The sequence below is a fragment of the Aspergillus brasiliensis genome (genome assembly GCF_001889945.1).
Source record: "Aspergillus brasiliensis CBS 101740 unplaced genomic scaffold ASPBRscaffold_1, whole genome shotgun sequence".
NCBI classification, from domain to species: Eukaryota; Fungi; Ascomycota; class Eurotiomycetes; order Eurotiales; family Aspergillaceae; genus Aspergillus; species Aspergillus brasiliensis.
The window spans coordinates 1-21424 of record NW_027137442.1 but is presented as its reverse complement, the minus strand read 5'-3'; the positions used below and the strand labels follow the sequence as shown (position 1 = coordinate 21424).

Below are 21424 nucleotides of genomic sequence, written 5' to 3'. Positions count from 1 at the left end.
ATAATCCCTGGTAAGCGCTTCTCATGCTTTGTATCCTGGTGCTTTCGCGGACCCCCGACACATGACTGGATGCACTGCACTGCGGGGAGGACATGCATGTACTTACACAGTACTGCGCGTCACCGAAATATACACGAGTATTACTCCGTAGTACGGGGGACCTCAAGTTTGGTCATCACCTTTGCGCGCGACGAAGCCTGGGAGAAATCTGGACCATGTATAAAAGCATCGCCAATGGCAACTAATAAGCGCAAGGAGTCTCGTTTGCCTATTCCTGGGATTACAGATTGGAATCCTGCAGAGCCGGTCTCCTCTACACTCGCAGCCAACCTCGTACCACATCTTTCATCACAGGGCGACGGAACGCCTGGCCTAACTAAAGAGGCATTTTCGCAGCTCCGCCATGAGTTGGTCGAAGGAAGATATAGTCAACTTCAGCTTAATGATAGTATCTCCGATGTTAAGAAACTGGTTTGCATCGTGCTCAAAGCAGGTTTGGAACCTTGTATCAGAGACAATAGGTCGGAATTGCAAGGTCAACTCCTGGACTGCTTGGACATCGTCCAGAATGCTGTTGACAAAGCCCCATTAGCGCTTTTGGAGGTGCCGGACCCAGAAGTCCTCGGAAGGGATGCACCAATTCCCTTGTACTCGTGTCTAGTCGTCTGGCTAGTCCACTTGTTCTCTACCTGGGACAATGAGCGTGTTGAACATAGAATCGATGGCATCCTCTCAAGTATATCGAACGCTTCGCACAATCATACGAGGCTCTGGCCTCTGTTTGTTGGTATAACTGCCTTTCTTCAGGCCTGCACTACTGGTTGGTGAGATATCTCGGCTAGGTCTGAGTCTATACTAATTCCTCCAGAACTCATTGATGCCATTGAGGCCTATCAGTCTCGAGCTCGGGTTACCCATGTGGCCAGCTCCCTTGTAGTAAATCCGAACCAGCCCTGTACTTTGGTTCTGGACAGACTTGACCTGCGTTGTGGATATTTCAAAAGATCGATCAGACTTCAGAGTTACGATCAAGCAGTCCGTCTATGCCTTAGCATGCTCACCTCTGCAATAAATGCTTACGCTTCTTCCAATATTCCCTCCAAAAGACAGAACTTGACGTGGCTAGCTAATGGTTATCGGCGCTTGTGGAAGCTCAGCGTTGTTTGGCACTGCAAGTCAGGTGCAGCTGACATCGCGAGCAAGATGCAGACATTTTCACAGTTCCTGGGATTCATAAAAAGATTCTGCGACCATGTTTCATATATGTCACCGAAACCGCAGCTAGCATACAATTTCCTCCAGACTTTCGCGGAGACATTGGCCTTAGATAGCTTGAAGCAGGCTACTGATCTTCAAAGAAACCTAAGTCATGCCATTGACAGCTTCACTAATGCTTTTACATCCGAAGAGAATCTAATGCGAGCGATGAGGGCTACTATGCTACATGTTAAGAGTAATCTCGCATTATTCAATTCATTAGAGACTTGTCTTCAGGTACCATTCTATACAGCCCCCACTAAAGCTACCGTCTGGTTAACATAAGGCTAGGCTGCGATCGAGAGCTCCCTCATATCTTGTTCCTTGCTCTACAAATCTCGCATTGCAAAAGGCGCAGAGGCAGCTGTCTGCACTGGGGATATATCAGAATCGCTAGCTGTTCACGAAATCCCGAGGTTTAGCCAGCCTTCCAATGGTGTTGGAGCCGTCTGCATGGCCAAACGTCGCTGTCTTCCGGAGTTGGATGCTGACAGAGAAAACCAGAATGTGGCACAGAAACTTATAGCCGAGTCACTCAAACTACTCCGCTGCGACCAGCCCGGGACCTTGGGAGATCTGAGCTGTGCGGTTCCGTAAGTGGACGTGCATTGTTCTCATTAGTTCGAATGCTGACTGATAACGGAAAGCACATCATACCTTGGACTATCTGAGCAGGACAAGCTGAGGTTTTTGTGGATTTTGTGCAGTATCCCCTGTGCATTGTCTGGAAACCTGGTAGATATCATGAATGTTGATTCTGAGAACAGTTTCAACTGTAGAATCTGCGACTGCAAATGTCGTGGCCTCAAATCAGAAAGCAAATTGCAAACTCTCAGGAGTGATGAACTCTGCCAGATCTTGGACCACATCATCTCAAACCTTTCACGGACTGCAAACCTGAGAATAGCTGGGGCAGTTGCGTTAAGAAGGACCTTAATGCATACTTCCGATCCAGCTCATATGCAGCTCACATCTTCTGTTTTCGGCGAATTTTGTTTGAATTCTCTCAAAAGCTCTGTCAGAGAGCTACGCCTTACTACAGGGTATCGTTCATTAATGATCTGTTGAAGCTTGGAAGTGCTGACCACTTTTAGACATTTGATGACCTCCTTCGTTCGTAAGGACCTTCACCACGAAACCCGACGAAGTAATTTTATCGTCATCCTGGACTGGTTGCAGAACCTCTCGGAGAAACAGGAAACGCCACTACATGAAACCTGTATTCTTACTCTATGTCATTTGGCGCAGTGAGTGTCACACTATCAGGCAGTCATCAGCATTGTCTAACCTTTGTATATCTGCAGGTTCTCTAATGACGAAGAGATGAATATCATACTTCTCCGTCTGGTAGAGTACCTTGGGCATCCGAACCCATTTATAGGTGCGGTGGCTTATACCGAAGTAAGTGTAGATTCTGATATTGTACACATATGCTGTCTTCCATATGTGATTACATTTGGTTCATTATTTAACATAATTTAGCTCTCGGGGCTTGCACAGCATCTTTCTGTCACACCAGCCGCCTTGTTTAGGCCTTTTTGGAGGACATTGTCAGTAACCGTTGTCAGAAACTTTCAGTCTCGCCCCTACATGGCAGAACAGCTCTGCGACCTTCTGGGTATGAAAGTAGATGACTTCCTCAGATTGACTGAGACCTATGTCCTTCCATATCTGGTGCTTACCCGGAAGCGAGAAGTAATCATCAGAGTCGGGGCAGCATACAAGGACACCAAGACACCATTCGATATTTGCTCAGAGAAGAATAATCTCGCATCGATACTCGCTTTTCTATTGAGCCAACCATCGCCAAACCCAGAAGAGTCCGTCATGTCCGCTTTGTCAGAGGTAGATGCTGCCTTCAGCGGCCGTAGTTTGGCTGAGCTTCTAAGGATTGAGCCGATATTGATCTCCTGTGACCTACTTAAAGGCCTCGGTGACTTGGGGGAAGATAAAGGCAAAAGAGTAAGTCATTTCCAGTGCCACAACGCGGTTGATGCTGAAAGGAAGGAATTGTAGTTCCTCCGGGCACTTCATCTCTTGGCCGTTCTTGTTCCACGAAAGTCAGGTCACGCACCAAGACAAGCGGACCTAATAGGACACTTCATTGAGGAGCATGTTCTTGGAATAATCACGCAGTTTGCCCACGCTGTTAATGACTTTCAAATCAGGCAACCTCTGATTGAGAAGAAAAGGAACATTGCAGCGATTGGAGAAATGATAAAGGTTGCCCGCGGCCATATCAGTAGCGCCTTACCGCAGGTTTGTGCATGGCTCAACACATATTATATAATATTCAGAAGTAGGCTAAAGTGGGACAGATATGCGCATGTTTACGTTCCGCTCTTGATATTCAGGAGCTATGTAATAATGCTTTCATCGTCTGGAGAGTACTGATCAGTTCCTTACAAGAAGAGGAAGTCGAGCCCCTTATCGATCAGACACTATCGATTGTGATCAGATACTGGGACAATTTTACTGAAGATACAAGGAAACAAGCGAGCGAACTCGTTGGATACATCATGCAGTCCCACCATGATCTGGTACGCGATATTTTCGACACCATGCCCTCACTATCTTCAATTCCGATACTTTCCAAACATGAAGCAACGCTGAATAGCATGAAAGAGAAGATGGATGTACGAAGCCATTTCGTCGCATTCATTCGTCGCTGCCAAAATGATACTGCAACAGTTGTTGAGCAATCCTTGCGTGAGCTGGTACCTTATCTCTCTCAGAACGAAGAGTTCATTCATAGATCTGTCCTCAGTGAGATTCCAGATCCAGTTGTTGCACAGTTGACACGGTCATTGCTTGATTGTTGTGTGAAATTCAACACTAGCTCAGATGTTATAACCACCTTATCGGCTGAATGTCTAGGTTTGATCGGCTGTCTTGACCCTAACCGAGTGGACACGGTTAGAGAAAAAAAAGGGATTTTGGTCTTATCCAACTTTGACAGCATGGAAGAGACCTTTGACTTCATACTTTTCTTCCTTCAAAACGTGCTAGTCGAGACGTTCCTGTCAGCTTCAAATACTAGGGCTCAGGGATTCCTTGCATATGCAATGCAGAACCTACTCAGGTTCTGTGGTCTCGATTCAGCTGTGGCCAATCGATCTCGTGACTTCCGAGCAGACGAGAAGTATCAGCGCTGGCTAGAGCTGCCTGAAACTGTCCGCAACATTTTAGCTCCTTTTCTTACGTCGAAGTATACAGTTACCATTGGGACCCTCAACACTAACTGTAGCTACCCCTTGTTCAGGGTCGGGCTGACACATGGCAACTGGCTACGGAGCTTTGTGCAAGATCTATTGCAAGCCGGAAATGGTGACAATGCCAAATTAGTATTTAGTGTTTGCAGCCGCATTGTGAAAGGACAAGACATTTCGATAGCATCCTTTTTGTTGCCATTCGCGGTGCTCAACCGTACAGTTTCTGGGAGCGCAAAAGAGAAAGAAGATCTACGCTGCGAACTTGTGCATGTCCTGTCACATCCACTACCCGACACGAATGACTATATACATGAGAACATCATTTTGTGCAGCCAGGTGAGTAGTGTATCTCTAACTTTACGCGGATTGATAGAATTGTCTCTCATTGTTCGAAACAGAGCATTTTCGAGGTTCTCGACTACCTTTCTAGATGGCTACAGGGCAAAAAGAAACAAATAAATAGCTTCAGGAACCACAGCTATCCTTCAAACCGCAACCACAAGGGAACGACTCGCCATGCTCTGTTAGACACATGGCATTGGCAAGCAAAGGCTGTAGAGACACTTCTCAGTTCAATACCTCCAGAAGTCATCTCCAAGAGGGCTGTTGAGTGCAAATCATTCTCACGAGCTCTGTTTCACTGGGAACAGTACATCAGACAGTGGAAAACCCAACATTCTGAGCCAGCAGGCGCCATCGTCGAGCCTCTCTACCAGCGATTACAGGATATCTATAGTCGCATCGATGAACCCGATGGTATCGAAGGAATCTCAAGCCACTTGCACGTGTTAAACATCGATCAGCAGGTACTTGAGCATCGAAATGCGGGGAGGTGGGCTACCGCACAAAGCTGGTATGAGATGCAACTTGAGAAAGAACCAAACAATAGCGAAGCGCAATGGAGTTTACTTACATGTCTCAAGGAATCTGGACAACAAGGTAGGGTACTAACCGAGGCCCATGTAGCCTGCCTGTTGACACAATCTTAGATGCCATTCTCACGCGGTTTGAGATCTTGAAAGCAAATGATTTATCTAGAAAGTTTCTACCTTTTGCAGTAGAAGCGACCTGGATTACAAGTAATTGGGGAAAGCTAGACGAGTATCTTCAGCAGTTCTCGCAGTTGGGTAGAGGGGAATTCAATATTGAGATCGGGTTGGCCCTAAACGCTTTCCGGCACCGCAAGTATACGGAATTCTGGGAACATATAGAGGCCTTACGACTCAGTGTGGCCAAGTCCTTAACAGCTAATTCTGTTGTATCATTGCAGTCGTGTCATGATAGCATTCTCAAGCTACACACTCTACATGAGGTGGAGTCTATTGCTCGCGCGAAACTTGAGGGCCGTGAGGGCAATGACTCACGCACAAAGCTACCCGATATACTGGATCGACGGTTGGATATCCTTGGGGGCTACATCTCTGATAAACAGTATCTGTTAGGTCTGAGAAGGGCCACGATGGAGCTAACGTATGTTGATTCCTCCCGTCTTGACGAATTTTCTAGGGTTAGCTACTGATAAAGCCGTAAGAAACGAATTCACCGATTCCGACATAGCTGCTGCTTGGTTAACCAGTGCACGTCTGTCGCGCAAAGGCAATTTCACCAATCAAGCATACCAGTCGATGCTCCATGCGGCTCGTCTGAACGATAGATCGGCCACGATTGAGCATGCGCGGCTCCTCTGGAAAGATGGTCATCACCGAAAGGCAATACAGAAGCTAGAAGGCGCAATCACAGCTAATGAGTTCTCATTGGAGATATCCTCCCCTCAAGAACGCACCTCATCGCTAACTGCAATCAATGGTGAACATCAAAATATGATCTTGGCTCGAGTACGTCACCGCTTATAGATTACTGACATGATCTAACTTTGTCACTTTTTAGGCCCATCTACTCCTGGCCAAATGGACAGACAGGGCAGGGCAAACACAGTCAGATTCCATTGTCCAGAGATATAGGGAAGCCATAAAGCTCCACCCTAGGTAACCTCAGTGTCCCAGAAAGGTACAGCAAGTATTTAGAATAGAAGCTAACTGGTTCTCAGGTGGGAAAAGGCCCATTACTACCTAGGCAAGCACTACAACAAGATTCTGGACTTGGAGAAAGCAAAGCCCCTTGGGAAAGAAGCACAGATCTAGTCGGTCTCCCTACCCCTACAATACAGATGATCAATTGCTCATGTCTGTCACAGCTTGAGCGGAGAGGCCTCAAAACTAGTTGTTGACAACTATCTTCGGTCATTGGCCCACGGAAATAAATATGTGTTCCAGTCCTTGCCCAAGATCTTGACACTCTGGTTAGAACATGCTTCTACTGTCGACCAGCCATTCGATCCGAAAAGAGGAGACAACGAGTGAGTAATGATCAGATCCCCTCAAGCTCTAAAGTTTTCCGCTCCTGTTACCATTCCTTTTAAGTTCTATACTAATTGGGATGATCGGACGCGTTGAAAGAGAGTTCCAGAAGCACACTCTGAGTCAGCGAAAAAAGAGCCTTGATGACATGCATGCACAACTTAAGAAATACGTGAACAGGATTCCGGCTGCACTGGTATGCTATACGCTCGAATTCTATTCGATAGTTTGCTAACAAGACAAAGCTCTTTACCATCCTCCCTCAAGTTGTTGCTAGGATATGTCACCCAAATACGACGGTATACGATTTGTTAACCAAAATCGTAGCTAGGGCGGTCAATTCATTCCCCCAGCAAGGGCTATGGACTGTCCTCGCAGTGGTGAAGTCCTCTTCCAAAGACAGAGCATCCAGAGGAATAAACTGCCTTCAGAAAATCACAGTAGGTCAAGTGAAAGCAATCTTCATCAGATCATGGTTCAAGCTCTAACCCTAGGCAGGAAGTAAATAAGAAACTGAAGAATCAGCCACCGTCGGATATGCGTGGCATGATTAATCAAGGGCAAAAGTTTTCAGAGGAAATGCTAAGGTTGTGTATAGCTCGCATCGAAGACAAAGTCGCAAGAGTCAGTTTGCGTGATTTAAAATTCAGTCACAAGGTGGCGCCTTGTAAGCTTGTGGTGCCGTTTCAAGCAATGTTAACACCGGCGCTACCAGCCAGCCATAAACCTGAATATCTGAAGGGTTTCAGGGCCTTCCCCAGAGACCCCACGACTATTGAAGGTAAAGCTTCTCGAGTGGGCTTCTGAAAACTATCTCACTGACCGTTATTAGCCATACTGGATGATGTGCAGGTTTTGAATTCTCTTCAGAAGCCACGGAGGATAGGGATCCGTGGCTCAGACGGAAAGATATACAATATTCTGTGCAAACCGAAAGATGACCTGCGCAAAGATCAACGTCTCATGGAATTCAACAATATGATTAATCGATTTTTCAAGAAGGATGTGGAATCAAGTAAACGACGGATGTGTAAGTACTTAACGGTCGTCATCACATTTCCCTTGTTCCATTGCCTTCTAATTCAGTGATCGCTGTGGTAGATATCAAGACATACGCTGTGACACCGCTGAACGAAGAATGCGGGCTAATTGAATGGGTCGACAACCTTCGGGCTTTGAGGGACATTGTTATCAAGCTCTTAAGAGAAAGAGGCATCGCACCAAACGTAAGCTTCTTAACTTCTTGAGGATAGATTTCCAGTGACTGAGTAAATCCTACAGTATAATGAGATCAGACATGATCTCAACGAAGCATGCTCCGACAACTCGAAGCTCCATCTTTTTACAACAAAAGTTTTGTCAAAGTATGTCTTCCAAACACACATCCTCGTGAGCTCCATGTCAGAACTAACCTTGTTGCAGGTTTCCTCCAGTTCTGTACGAATGGTTCATTGAAATGTTTCCTGAAGCGGGATCATGGTTTGCCGCCAGACTTCGCTATACTCGATCCTGTGCTGTTATGTCAATGGTTGGACATGTTCTAGGGTGCGCTGATTCACCATTTGCTGGTAAACTCTTTCCTGCTAATTTCTCTACAGGTTAGGTGACCGCCATGGTGAGAACATATTGTTCGAGGAAGGTACCGGAGGTGTGTTACATGTCGACTTCAACTGCCTTTTCGACAAGGTTAGGCGCCCAAGGCTCAATACTAGCTTGTCTTTTGGCTTTTTAGGCTGATGTGAATAGGGATTAACATTTGATATACCTGAACTGGTTCCGTTCCGTTTGACCCAAAACATGGTTGATGCGTTTGGTGCCTACGGATACAATGGTTTGTAATAATTAACATCCGTCAAGTCCATTAGCTGACGTCGTCGATAGGCCCGTTCCGCAAGACATGTGAAATAAGTCTTAGACTACTTCGCCATAACGAAGATGCGCTAATGACCGTTTTGGAGACGTTCTTGCATGATCCTACCACGGACTTCATCGGGAAGAAGGTAAGCACCATCCAGGATGTAGATGACCCACATTGCTGATAGACAGAAGCGTCGTACACATGCCAATGCGCCAGAGACACCTGCCGGTGTTCTAGAGAATGTCCGCAACAAACTCCGCGGCCTTCTACCTGGGGAATCTGTTCCGCTTTCGGTGGACGGTCACGTGGACGAATTGATTGTGCAAGCTACAGATATAAGAAATCTAGCTGCCATGTACATTGGCTGGTGCGCCTTTTTCTAGTTGAGCTTCTAGGCATTGGCCTTGGCCCTAGGTGGTCTGTGATTGCAGGATTTTGAGCGCGGGCTACATGGGTTGCCAAAGTTTCCTCACGTGCACGGCATAACTTAACATTATGAATTAGATGGCAATACTTCAATTTATCCATCTGTAGAGATTCACGGGCCGGTACAGAATCACTCATATCAGTCTCAAGTCTCAAGTAGTTAAGCAGCGCAAAGAACGGTAGATCACTTCTTTGCGACAATCTAACGAGACTTTCTGATGACACCGAGACAATATCTTGGAAGATAATAAAGGCCTGTGTCAATGATGGTCTCTTCTTGGACTCATACTTCGGTCTCTGTCACTGCGACTGCTGTAGCCATAGCTACTGTAGCTCGGGCTACGGCGGCGACGACGGTGGGAACTGTCCATACGCGAATGTGTTCGCCTTGGCGGTGAAGTCGAAAGAGATTTGGAAGAAAGGGATCGAGAACGACGTGGCGACCTGGAGCGCGACAGAGAGCGGGGCCTATAAATGTCATGCCTTTCCATATGCCGAGAACGGCGATACTTCCTAGCGGGTGGCGGCGACCTTGGAGCGCGGCTATCCGACGGGGGTCTGCGGCCGTGTCCTGGGCGGCCAAAGCTTCCTCTGCTATTTTGAACTGGTGGTGGTGAGCGAGAGAAGGCTCTTCTGGGTAGAACAATTGACACATTCAACATGGCACCGTCTAGCTGAGCCTCATGCATGTGCGCGATAGCCGCCTCCGCATCCGCAGGATCGTGGTAGAGTATGTATGCGGTGCCCCTGTTTGTCATGACTAGCGAGACATCAGTCCAGGTACTACCAAAAACATGATTCTAGAACACTCACAGGCTTTATTCATAGGGAGATCAAGACTTTGTATGTCACCAAAACCACCGAATATCTCCCGAAGATGTGATTCAGTAACATTTTTTGTAAGTTTTTCAATAACTATCTTTTATTTCAATCAATTTCAGTATTGAATCTATAGACTGGATTGGTGGAAGCACAACCGACCTTGGAACTCCTCGAAGCATCGGCCGGGGGGCTCGGTGTCCGGCTGTGGTCTTTTCTCCTGTAACGTCTGGGAGTTTTGCTGCGGCTTCGACTACGGGATAGCGCTCTGTACTGCGACGGTGACCGCGACCAGCTTCTGGAACGGTGACCATTGCGACGGGCAGCGCCACGCTCCGCAGACCGACTTCGAGGCGTAGTGCTGAACCTCGATTCTGAGCGAGGAGACAAAGAACGCTGCAAGGACGAGGCCCGACCAAATTCCGAGTTGGATGGCAAACGGGCAGGAGAGCGGCCCCGAGTATATCTTTCGGGCATCCTACAAGGTCCGCTTGGTGGAGAAAGCTAGGAGTTTAGCAGGGCCAAGCTGAACTGTATTGTAGCAAGATATAAGTCTGGATAAGCGAAATGCCACGGAAACGAGACGCATGGAAAGTCTGATGTTGAGTGGGGTTGCCAATACGGATCGAAAGTGCAGGGTCAATGGAATTGCGCCTGTCATTCATGTACGAAGAGGGCAGCCCAGGGAGCTTTGCTGTCCGCTACCTCCCACTAACTATAGGCGGGTCAAATATTCGTTATCCTAATCCCCCGCACATCAACATCAAGAACCAACGCTACGATATTTTTCTTTTCTCTTCTTTATTCATGTAAGTTATTTAAAAGATACCTGTCTTCATTTATTCATGTTCCTAAGGGGAAACAATGTCACATGTCAAGAAATCTCTGCTGAACTCTAAAGTTCCCTCTTGAACAACAACTCATTCGAAAACATTAACTCGATGTGTGAAAATTGTTCTAGTTCCCCCGAATCAGACTGACAGCTTCGCTATATAAGATCTATATAGAACTAGCTGTGCTTATATGTCAACAGAGTCACCCCACTGTTCGTACGCTTCAACAACAGCAGCCGTTATTTGTCTCTTCACCTGCTTGAGCGCATACTCGAAATGCTCCCATCGGATATCTTGTGCCTGGCCAGTCTCCTCTTCCTCATCCAAAGCAGCATCACCGGCTGTCTCACATATGCTCACGATCTCAGCCCCTGAATACCCTTCAGTCTTCAGGGCCAATACATCCACCTCAACTTCCGGGTTAATGACAGATTTGCGGAACCATATGTCTAATATCTCCTTCCGCGCCTCGTAATCGGGGGGTCCTATGTAGAGTATGTTGTCAAGTCGACCGGGGCGCATCAACGCCGGGTCTATCACTTCAGGTTTATTCGTGGCGGCGATGACCAGGACGCTTTTAAGCTCCTCGATACCATCCATTTCGTTGAGAAGAGTTGTAAGAACATTAACTCCGCCTTGTGATGAACTGCCACGTCTCGAGGCGATAGCGTCGATTTCGTCGAAGAATATGATGCTGGGCCTCGCAGAACGAGCTTTTCGGAATATTTCTCGTAATGCTCGTTCGGATTCTCCGACGTACATGCTCAAGATCTCGGCTCCCTTGACTGCCAGGAAGTTGAGCCCTGCTTCCGTAGCCAGTGCTTTCACTGTCAGCGTTTTAGAGCACCCAGGTGGCCCGTAAAGGAGTACGCCTTTCTTGCTGTTCAAATTGAGCCTCCTCATTCGCTCAGGATGCTTATGGCATTGTCAGAACTAGAACAACATAACCCAAAAGTGCGCGCTTACCTTCAATGGACGCTCTACTGCTTTTTGCAGACGTCTCTTGATTTCGTGTTGTCCACCAATGTCCGACCACCTAACTTTAGGCGTTTCCAAGAACACTTCTCGCATAGCAGTAGGCCGAGTTTCCTGTAGGGCTGATAGGACATCAACGTCTATGATATGTATAGGTGTACCTGGCTCCTGAGTACTCTGGCCTCCAACTGCGTTATCGGTAGGTATGCGTTCGTCACGGAAACAAGGCACCGATTCCAGTGTTTGTCTTTGTCGTGCTTTGCGACTAATCAACTGAAGCAAAGCAAAGAGATCGGCACCAACGTAACCGTGTGTTTTTTCCGCTATCATGTCTATGAGGGTGTCACTCAATGACGGGGACGGGCATCCACATATAGCACGTAATATTTGTGCTCGATCCTGTGCTGTCGGAATATGCAATTCGATTTCAGTTGCCAGTCGATGTGGGGTCCTCAGGGCATCATCAACATCATTCGGATGACGGGTTGCAGCCACAATAAGAACGAATGCATTCTTTGTAGCGTCGACGCATTCGCATAGAACCGATGCCAACGATTGGCTATCGAGCGATGTCCGTCTAGGCGCAATGAACTCCACCTGATCAATAAGGATTGCACTAGGCTGACAACGCATTGCTTCTTGAAAGATATTGCGCAGCTTGGATTCGGCATCCCCAATATTGCGGCCAAAGGCTGAGGAACCAATATGAAATGTTTGCCTCCATCCTGCTGTCTTGATCTCTTCTAGAAGCGCCGTCTTACCTGTTCCCTTGGGTCCATAAAGAAGAATGCCTCGACTGTGTTCATAAAAAGAAGGCATTACTATATTGAGTCGACCAGTGTTAAAGTCAGCAAGACTTTCATTGATAATTTCGATTTGCCGGTTCATCCCTCCGAGCCCAGTTGGCCGCACTTGAATATTGTGTGTTCCGCGTTCTAAAGGTTTCCTAAGATCTTCGCCCATTATGATCTTGCTGGGTTCAGCGAACCTGAACAGAGTACTGCCAGTGCTTCCATCTTGGCTTGAAATATCTGCCACTCTGAAGCTTCGGCGTTGACTCCGAAGCTCTAGCTCGAATACTAGGCCAACAGCAATGCCATCACACTTCAGAAGAGGAAGCTCCAGAGACCATGACCAGTGAATTATGTCAGAGGGTGGAATCGCGCCGTACTTTGCAATCCTATCACTATCTGAACACTCTATGATGGAAATTGTGTCGATCTCATACAGGGGTTCGTTGACCCTGCATATTGTAACCTTCTCACCGATCTTAATTCCATAGCATTCCTGAAGAGTTCTCGAGGTCTGTACAACCGTATTTTGGATGTTCTCGGTTGCGTTCCAAGCTATTGCCGTTTTTGATGGTCCGCCGGTGAGACTAATATTGCACACGTCTCCAGCTCTGAGTTTCAGAAAAGCCAGGGATGAGGAGGAGAGATAAACACGAAAGGCATCTCTATGATCATTTCTCGTTTGCTTTGACAGCGGCCGAACTGTAAAAGTTCGAGTTTCGGACATAATTTTTAGCGGAAGCTAGAAACCCCTCCAAAAGTAATGACTAGTGTCCCGCGTTTCCACTACTGCAGCAGAGAGCGCCTGATTCTTACTGTACCATGACCTGCAAGATAAGGCGCATTAATCAGTAAATTGTGGGCACTGAAAGCGACCAAGTTTCACATGTTTGAATACTTAGACTGGCCTGACTTACAATCTGCTAATCCAAGAAAAGCGTAAGTAAACTGGCTCTTGAATGAGAATATTTGATCGATGCGGGGTGAAGAAAAGGAATATGAAGACCTGATAAGGTAAAATCCAGGGCAAGGATGTGAAACGCTCTCTCACAATGATCAACCCTTTCCTCCCTTGCTGAAATCAACCTAAAGGACAATTGACTGATTCATACGAAGTTGGGAAAAAGAGGATGGGAAACCAGGGTCGAAGATGAAATCCGACAAAATCTGTACCCCGTACGGTGTCCGCAAACATTGGGCCATCTTATCCACACGGCCCCACTTGAGAGGAGCAGAAGATACAATAGATCCAAGGTATACTATATCAGCCGCAAATGTTTGCATGTACACGATAGGGACTTCTATCCTGTACAATGGCAGACTGGCACTTAAGTGCTATCTTCAGTCAATGGATGAGATGCGTTTGAATAAGCTGTACAGCGAGGACATAATTTATAGTGAAGTGCGCGCTACCAACGAAGTTCGAGCGTCCTTCTAAACCCGTCCAACTAGTTGGCTTGTCGCACATCTTTCTTTGAACAAGTTAATCCATGATCCTGCTCTTTTTTCCTCTTTTTTTTCACCCATGTTATGTGTAACGCTCGTTATGTAGTGTGTTCAAAGGCCTCAGTGCTGTCCTTACTAAACGATGATCTTCAGTTATGATACAATCACCTCCAGGATTGAATCTCTGGCTGCTCCCAACCCTTGCCAAGATCAAATAATTAACTACGGGCGTATCCCAGCTTACCTCACGATTACTTTACCAGGGGATGCTGATAGGCGCGCTACACCATACTTGCAGAAATGCTTTATGCTTTATACTTAATATCACTTGCACAGTAATGGATACAACAGAAGAACGCCACCTAGAATATTCCGATAGTAGTGAATGGACGAGAACCCAAGACAAACAGAAAGAAGAATAAAGGCATTCTCAAAAACCATAGGCCCCCGCCTTCATTATCAACATACATGGGTTAGGAGCGAAATCAGCCAATTAGCTTCCCAGCATCTATTCAAAGTGTGAACGTAATGATGTATTGAAGCCATGGCACACAAACCTGTAACGCGCAAAGAGATGGAGTCATAATGAAAAGAGGTATCCCGAAGACCAAATGAGGGTGCAATGTGAAATTAACAGCACTTCCCACCCGCGTTGCCGTTCAACCCGGAACCTTGCTGGTCTATGCTCACGCCCTGGGAGCCGACTTGTTCGGACTTCGACGTATCCATTCCTTTCTTGATATCGGATGCGAGATCATAAAAGGCTTTCTCGATGTTGATGTTGTTTTTAGCAGAAACTTCAAGGAATGGTATTCCAAGCTCATTGGCCAATTGCTGCCCTTGCTCGGTTGACACAGCCCTCTTCTCTTCCCAATCGCATTTATTGCCAATGAGGATCTTGTGAACGCCTTCGCTCGCATGTTGCTCGACATTTGAGAACCAAGTACGGATGTCTAGGTAAGTTGAATGAGGTTAGCATCATATTATCTTGAGATTTACCTCGAGTTCAAGAAAGATGTTTCTCACTTTGGAATGACCTTTCGTCGGTGACATCGTAAACGAGAAGGATGCCCATGGCTCCCCTGTAGTAGGCGGTAGTGATAGTTCTAAATCGCTCTTGCCCAGCTGTATCCCATATCTGGAGCTTTACACGTTTACCGTCCAATTCGATGGTACGTATCTTGAAGTCGATTCCGATGGTAGTGATGAACGATGGAGTGAACGAGTCTTCGCTGAATCGCAATAGACAGCATGACTTTCCCACCCCCGAGTCCCCAATCAGTAGCAACTTGATCTACAAAAACGATTTTAGCTTATTGATTTCTTGAGGCATTAGTCAGTACTTACCAAAAAGTCGTAGTTCCTTGTACCAGCCATCTCGTTTCTGCAGATTCGAGGTATACAAGGCGAGGAATGAAAGCCGTGAGAGTGAGTCAGATTCTGCGTCAAACACTAACCCCTACTCGATATTGGTCTTATTTGGGTTGGGTCTGACGTTATTCTCCCCTCTCCCTCTCTGTTGGTCTTGCGTGCCCCCTCTCTTTTCTTTTATTCCTTGAGATTCCGCTTATGGTGTCTGGATGAATTTGTTCTTGACTGGAATGAAGGTTTCACTTTACTTGGTTTGTCTGCTGGTCTCCGTCAACAATACCGACAGCAAGAGAGCTCAAGTCATCGAATAGTGGCAGGTGCTGGATTCAGGATCTTCCACGGAACCAGGAGCCGGTCCGGAGAATGGGGTCAGGGGACGGGACGGGACAAGACAGGTGTTGTATCGGAGACCCTTTGTTGAAGTAAGAATCGGCGACGCTGAAAACGCTAAATTTCTCAAAGTTGCCGCAGTGATATCTTCGGTCGATAGACAGTGATGACAGGGAATGGTTTAGGGAGACTAAAAGCTTTCAAGGTTTATTATGAAGCTGGAAGGGGTATGCACATACAGTGCATGTTCGGAGTAGTATCCCGGGCACTTGTGTAATCGCCTAGTATCGTCGTGTCTACCTAAGCCCACCCCACAGATAAAAGTATTATCAGCTTTCATACTTCCCTAGACTACTGCTGAAGCTGTGATTCGGGTCAAATGTTCCAACCAAGACGGACAACACGAGTTATGAGGGTATTATTTGATGAGAATATAGCATCAATACCTTACTGCATCCAGCTTACTGTTTTTATGACCTTGATCTCACCCTCGGGTATTGGAATAGTACCTAGCATTGGACACACGAGTTCACCGAGCTTACATTAGGATTGACAAGGTTTTAGAAATGAGCTTTCTTGTACATGAGCTGGGTGTATATTACAGCACCTCAATACCCTATCATGCTCTATAATACGTCTGACACGAAACGTGAGAGAAAATAAAGGAGAACATCTCGGAGATACTGTCAACAGCCAGAGCCAAGAGTTACACACTACATCATTCACTGGAAGAGTTCTGCTATGCAGAAATGATACCCCAGGCGAGTGAGCATCCATCAAATCCATCTTGAGTATACCCAACCCATTCTTTCAACTACCTTGAGTTGCCGGTCAACTGTATCTCGCTCGACTAACTCGTTGATGTCTTCCTGAAATGAACGAAGATCTGCACCTTTCAGCATGATCCGCGCCTTCGAAAGTAGGACTTCGGCGTTGCATATCAGCAGTCCATAGTCCCTAAAAGCGAGGACACCGCCAGGATTGGGGGCTGATGATGTTAAAGTCCGATGGACAATGCTATGGCATCATATTAATTATAATTCGATTTTGGGAATTAGGTCAGAACTCACCGCAAAGCATGCCTCATTTCGTCCTGCTGCTTACCCATCCGCAAGCCCTTGCGGCTTCCAAGCAAGCTGTGAAGCCAACGAAGAGCAGCATATGACACCATTATGCCTGGGGTTAGTCCAATAAACCTGTAAAAAGTTAATGGCTACTCTGGTATTCCTGGCCAACATTCGTACCCAAAAACCAGCTCTTGACTTTTCAACAGAGCGTCAATCCCTCCTATCGCAATCTCGACATCTACTTTCGTCTTCTGTATCTGTATCAGGAGTGCTCGCACCAGGTCACCCTTAATTGTCCCAACAAAGGGACTACGCAGATCATTTTCATAGGCTTTCAGCACTGGTGTCAAGTCACCTTCCCGAACTTTGGCCGTAATGATCTGAGTATCAGAGGCATCATAATTATTCATGTTCGGCCCACAACGATCAAGAACAAAGTCCACAACCATCCTTTCCAGACTCGCTCGATCGGCTTCCAGGCTGTTTCTACTCATCAGTGCAATTTCACTCTTTTCATCATGCCTTATAGTCCCGATAAGCCTGCGAAGTGGGTCTACAACCCAGTTGTTCCAAAATTCGACTGTTGTTGAACCGAAGTCGGCAATCCATTCCAAGAGCTCATGTCGTCTATTTCTTAACAAGTCCAGTGATGTACTTGCTGAAAATACTGCAAGAGTTAAGGGTAACCAAAAACGTACTAGGTAATGGGGGCGCCCAGAGTTGTTGATTGTGGTGGCTGAAGCTTTGGCATAGCCTGGTAAAAGCTCTTCCAGTATATAGCCCAATTCGCTCATGACGAATTTCGGGCCTTCAGAGGATAGGTCACTGCAGTAATGCATGCGCACTGAAGAGACTTCTTGATTGATCACTGTGGTTAGGTGTTCTTCATAATTCCATATAACACTTTCTTTTCCCACGTCTTCGAGGAGCAATTTCATCATAGCCACACCCTCAAGGACGTTGATCTGCCAGCTCTCATCAAACACGCCATAGCCATTGTCGCTTGAATATTTGTCGCCCACCTCGCCCGAGAAACAATTCCTTATGAGGATTCCAATGCTACTAGCATTCACATCCTTCAATGCGCTCAACGACTTCCGCTTCTGCCGTACATCTGACTTCGCTGTAGAGAGGGGTAATAAGATCCTCCCCCTCCAGGAGTGCAAACTTTGTGAATGGACACACTGGCGAACAGATTCGTAAAATTGCATCCAGCCAGGTGGACCGGACGCCCGAAAGTAGTTCATAGAGTTAGCATTGTACCAGAATCTTCGAACCCGGCTCCACAGAACCACTGGTGAAGTTTGGAGCATATAAAGCCCGAGTGACCAAGGGGACTCCAGAACGCCGTCCCAATAGAGCATCTCGTCATTGAGGGAGAGCACATCATCTGACAGGGTGTTCAGTATAATACCGAAAGTCTGAACTGCAGCTTTAGCAGCTACAAGCCAAGATGTGTCCACCACGTGTGACATGAATACTTTCACGTCTGGGGACGTATAATCACCAGTGAGCACATCCTTAGGGTATTCGGCGATCAGTTTCAAGAGTGCCTCTGTCTGCAGTAATGGTTGAGACTTGGATGTCATAGAAAGTGAGTCCATAAGCCTCTCCAGTTTTGCGACATTCTCAGCAGGGTAGCTCCCTTGGCTTGCAATTTCGTAGAAGTCAAGCGATGGATAGGATTTGTCATTCAATCGCTGCCGCAATCTATCAAAACGTGTATCCAGACAGTACGCTCTGCTGTGGCAGGGTCAAATTCTACGTCGGCTAGCAAGATATGTGGGTAACTTACTTGTTGATTGCATACATTGCGAATAATGGGGCAGGGAGCAAAGCAAGACCAACAATAATATCTTTGTTGAATAGCTGGAAGAGATACCGATCAAGTTCATATTTAGGAGAATGGCGTCATGCGCACCAAGCAAATCATGCAAACATCAAGCCAACTCCCTTGTTCTGCCTCCCGTACTCTCTTTTCAGACTACGGAGTAGAAGGATTAACCATTTATATCAAATAACTATGCATATTTTGGCTGAATAATGCACTTTTTCTAATATAGCCTACATTGTTGTCCCAAGGCATAAGCCCATAGAATCTCAGATTTGATGCAGTAGATAATTCGTACCAAGAAGACAACTCCATCTGCAAACTGCTGATATATGCACAAATGTACAATCAATGTATGCCGAACAAAGTAGTGGCCATGATAGTACTCCGTAAAATCTGAGTGATACACATACAATGCTCAGCACGCCCTTCCCTTTTCTAGTTTTCACACAATTGATTGTGGCTTACTAATTTGGAACACCGGCCCGTATTTGGGATCGCCCATTAAATAGGGGACTGTAAGCTTTTCGGGGACAAGAAGTAGTATATACACTGTGAGTGTACGGAGCATATCTAATTGTCTCGACCTACCTAAATACTCGTTACCGTGCAGTGCAAAAGGTCGCGTTGACTAGCTGCTAGGGGTAAGAAAAAATATTGATAATAATAATAATATAATTAGATAATAATATGTAGTGAACAAAAAGTATCTACCAAGGAGTAGAAACTAGTTTCCAAGCAAGTGGAGCTAACTAATATCGGTCCCAGTCGGCTAGCCAGTGGTGCCAGAAAGGTCCAAGGCCAGGGGGAAAGGTCTCGCCACCTCGGGAGCGGCTGTCCTGGTCGCGCGGTTCTTCCACTGGTGTTCCTGAAATACCAGCCAACTCTCACAGGCAACAATCCGTCACCATCTATTTGTCGCTGCAAGACTCTGGTTCACGCCTACAACTTTGGCCGGATGCCAATCGCATAAACACGACCCTCTAGACTTCTTTTATCTTCATTGTCTACGTATTTCCACTATTGACAGCGAGGGCTTATCGAAGGAGAGTTAAGAAGAAAAGTACCAAGGCAAAAAGTCGGCCTACATCCATCCCAGTACAATGTGAGCTGCTTTCCATGTACGACCCTTCTTGTATATGAGTTCTTACGGAAAATAGGAATTCCACGCTGCTGTCTACGCCAGAAACATACTGGGGCCAATTTGAAGAAATCTCCAAATACAATACTCATTTGAACGTGATCGAAAGACTCTGGACAGCATGGTATGCCTGGATGCAAAATGATGTTCTTGCAACTGGAATCATGTCTTTCGTGATGCACGAAATTGTATATTTCGGGCGTTCCCTCCCTTGGATCTTTATAGACACTCTGGGTCTGTTCAAAAACTACAAGATTCAAAGTGTGAGGCTCAGGATTACCCAGTCTTACCTGCCATCGTTCTAACCAGGCTGCAGAACAAAATACCATCCTTACGGGAGCAATGGGATTGCGCGAAGTTTGTGCTACTTAGCCACTTCACCGTAGAGTTGCCACAGATATGGTGAGAAACACTCCGTCTTCTTGTGGTTCCTCTGTGACGGGTTACTGACAGCTCTAGGCTTTTTCACCCAATGGCTCAGTTTTTTGGCCTATCTACTTCTGTACCTTTCCCCTCTTTGTGGACAATGGCTTATCAGATCGCGATCTTCTTCGTCTTGGAAGACACGTGGCATTACTTTTCCCATCGTGCTCTCCATTGGGGTCCACTGTATAAAGCTATCCACAAGATTCATCACCAATACTCCGCGCCGTTTGGTATGGCAGCTGAATATGCTTCTCCGATTGAAGTCATGATTCTTGGATTTGGTACTGTTGGTTGCCCGATCTTGTGGTGTGCAGTAACCGGCGACCTGCATATTTTTACGATGTACATCTGGATCGTCTTGCGGCTTTTCCAGGCAATTGATGCGCACAGTGGCTATGAATTTCCCTGGAGTCTTCATCACTTCCTCCCTTTCTGGGCTGGAGCAGACCACCATGATCTCCATCACGAGAAGTTTGTCGGGAACTACTCGAGCAGCTTTCGGTGGTGGGATTATGTTCTGGACACCGAATATTCCCCGGAGGCTATCAAGCGGAGAAGAGAAAACAAGGCTGTGAAGGATACCAAGAAGGCTCAGTGATATCTTAAGGGCTGAATTGCCTGAATCAAGGCTCGCCTGCATTGAGCACGGCCTAGGGTCACATAGGCTCGCTGGCGACATGTTCAGTTGGCGGAGCTTGACCATGATTATCGATGACGCGATACATCATTTTATGACTTACACCTGCTAATAATAGAGATATGGATTTTAATTTGAGTTTAGTTCTTTTCGGTCGATTGACTAGCTGAGGATGTCGTTATAGCTTAGGGTTGGGTTATACTTATGCCTCAAGTGGGCTTATGTGATTCACATATTTGATAGTAGATTTTCTTCTATGTAGTTTAGACTCAAGTGCTTGATTTTCATGATAAGAGATGTACGAACCAAGTCCTACGCTGTCTATGACAGATTGCTAGATATTAGACATGGCAAACGGGGGAACCGGGCAAGGGTGAGACCTCCGCCTCCCCTGCTCCTCACGTGATCCTTATATCAGCTGTCACATGACCTAACCTACTCTGATAAATATGAACAGCATCAGCCAGTAAATATTTAAGGAATAGGAAGCTACTGATAATTAATAAAAAAAAATTAAAAAGATAAAAAAAATATTAAAAAAAAAAAAGAAATTACTAAAATTCTAAAAAAATTAATAAATAAATTAAAAAAATATAGAGGAGAAAGAAACTTATTAAATATTTAAATAATTATTTAAATATATAAAA

The 21424-nt window shown here is 46.1% G+C and overlaps 6 protein-coding genes across 6 annotated transcripts; 2 read left to right on the top strand and 4 right to left on the bottom strand.

The window, feature by feature from the left end:
• Nucleotides 1-234: 234 nt before the first annotated feature.
• atrA (protein kinase MEC1) lies at nt 235-9067 on the top strand (the record flags this gene model as incomplete). Its single annotated transcript, XM_067616780.1, has 26 exons — nt 235-820; nt 869-1494; nt 1549-1850; nt 1905-2300; nt 2352-2504; nt 2562-2658; nt 2740-3219; nt 3274-3516; nt 3576-4805; nt 4868-5408; nt 5459-5939; nt 6001-6304; nt 6357-6454; nt 6517-6609; nt 6664-6825; nt 6926-7022; nt 7066-7266; nt 7325-7607; nt 7659-7856; nt 7928-8052; nt 8108-8190; nt 8249-8371; nt 8425-8512; nt 8573-8657; nt 8708-8826; nt 8873-9067. 26 exons carry the CDS (start codon nt 235-237, stop codon nt 9065-9067), a joined length of 7389 nt encoding a protein of 2462 aa, XP_067484003.1.
• A 326-nt stretch (nt 9068-9393) lies between these two features.
• ASPBRDRAFT_201845 (uncharacterized protein) lies at nt 9394-9999 on the bottom strand (the record flags this gene model as incomplete). Its single annotated transcript, XM_067621611.1, has 3 exons — nt 9924-9999; nt 9764-9870; nt 9394-9714 (listed from the first exon to the last, which is right to left on the bottom strand). Exons 1-3 carry the CDS (start codon nt 9934-9936, stop codon nt 9394-9396), a joined length of 441 nt encoding a protein of 146 aa, XP_067484002.1. The 5' UTR covers nt 9937-9999.
• A 949-nt stretch (nt 10000-10948) lies between these two features.
• ASPBRDRAFT_111914 (putative AAA family ATPase) lies at nt 10949-13255 on the bottom strand (the record flags this gene model as incomplete). The annotated part of the gene is made up of 2 exons (XM_067616606.1): nt 10949-11677; nt 11729-13255. 2 exons carry the CDS (start codon nt 13253-13255, stop codon nt 10949-10951), a joined length of 2256 nt encoding a protein of 751 aa, XP_067484001.1.
• Nucleotides 13256-13732: 477 nt separating this feature from the next.
• srgA (Rab family GTPase srgA) lies at nt 13733-15351 on the bottom strand (the record flags this gene model as incomplete). Its single annotated transcript, XM_067626423.1, has 4 exons — nt 13733-13749; nt 14631-14927; nt 15001-15268; nt 15322-15351. The coding sequence occupies 4 exons, from the start codon at nt 15349-15351 to the stop codon at nt 13733-13735; spliced, it is 612 nt and encodes a 203-aa protein (XP_067484000.1).
• Nucleotides 15352-16211: 860 nt separating this feature from the next.
• On the bottom strand, nt 16212-18710 carry ASPBRDRAFT_35906 (NCA2 family protein). Its single transcript, XM_067623396.1, has 5 exons — nt 18538-18710; nt 16920-18485; nt 16746-16871; nt 16560-16692; nt 16212-16466 (listed from the first exon to the last, which is right to left on the bottom strand). Exons 1-5 carry the CDS (start codon nt 18552-18554, stop codon nt 16452-16454), a joined length of 1857 nt encoding a protein of 618 aa, XP_067483999.1. The 5' UTR covers nt 18555-18710; the 3' UTR covers nt 16212-16451.
• Nucleotides 18711-18900: 190 nt separating this feature from the next.
• On the top strand, nt 18901-21179 carry ASPBRDRAFT_70358 (sterol desaturase family protein). Its single transcript, XM_067629073.1, has 4 exons — nt 18901-18962; nt 19734-19977; nt 20031-20116; nt 20174-21179. The coding sequence occupies exons 1-4, from the start codon at nt 18925-18927 to the stop codon at nt 20736-20738; spliced, it is 933 nt and encodes a 310-aa protein (XP_067483998.1). The 5' UTR covers nt 18901-18924; the 3' UTR covers nt 20739-21179.
• The last annotated feature ends 245 nt before the right edge of the window (nt 21180-21424 follow it).

Bases quoted from the DNA above. Each gene is read 5' to 3' on its own strand.
- ASPBRDRAFT_35906 (XM_067623396.1), bottom strand. The intron at 16,872-16,919 runs GTACGAATGTTG...AACTTTTTACAG, and splicing joins AGTCAAGAGCTGGTTTTTGG to GTTTATTGGACTAACCCCAG. The intron at 16,693-16,745 runs GTGAGTTCTGAC...ATGATGCCATAG, and splicing joins GAAATGAGGCATGCTTTGCG to CATTGTCCATCGGACTTTAA.
- ASPBRDRAFT_70358 (XM_067629073.1), top strand. From the start codon at position 18,925: ATGTATGCCGAACAAAGTAGTGGCCATGATAGTACTCC. The intron at 19,978-20,030 runs GTGAGGCTCAGG...ACCAGGCTGCAG, and splicing joins AAAACTACAAGATTCAAAGT to AACAAAATACCATCCTTACG. The intron at 20,117-20,173 runs GTGAGAAACACT...TGACAGCTCTAG, and splicing joins GTAGAGTTGCCACAGATATG to GCTTTTTCACCCAATGGCTC.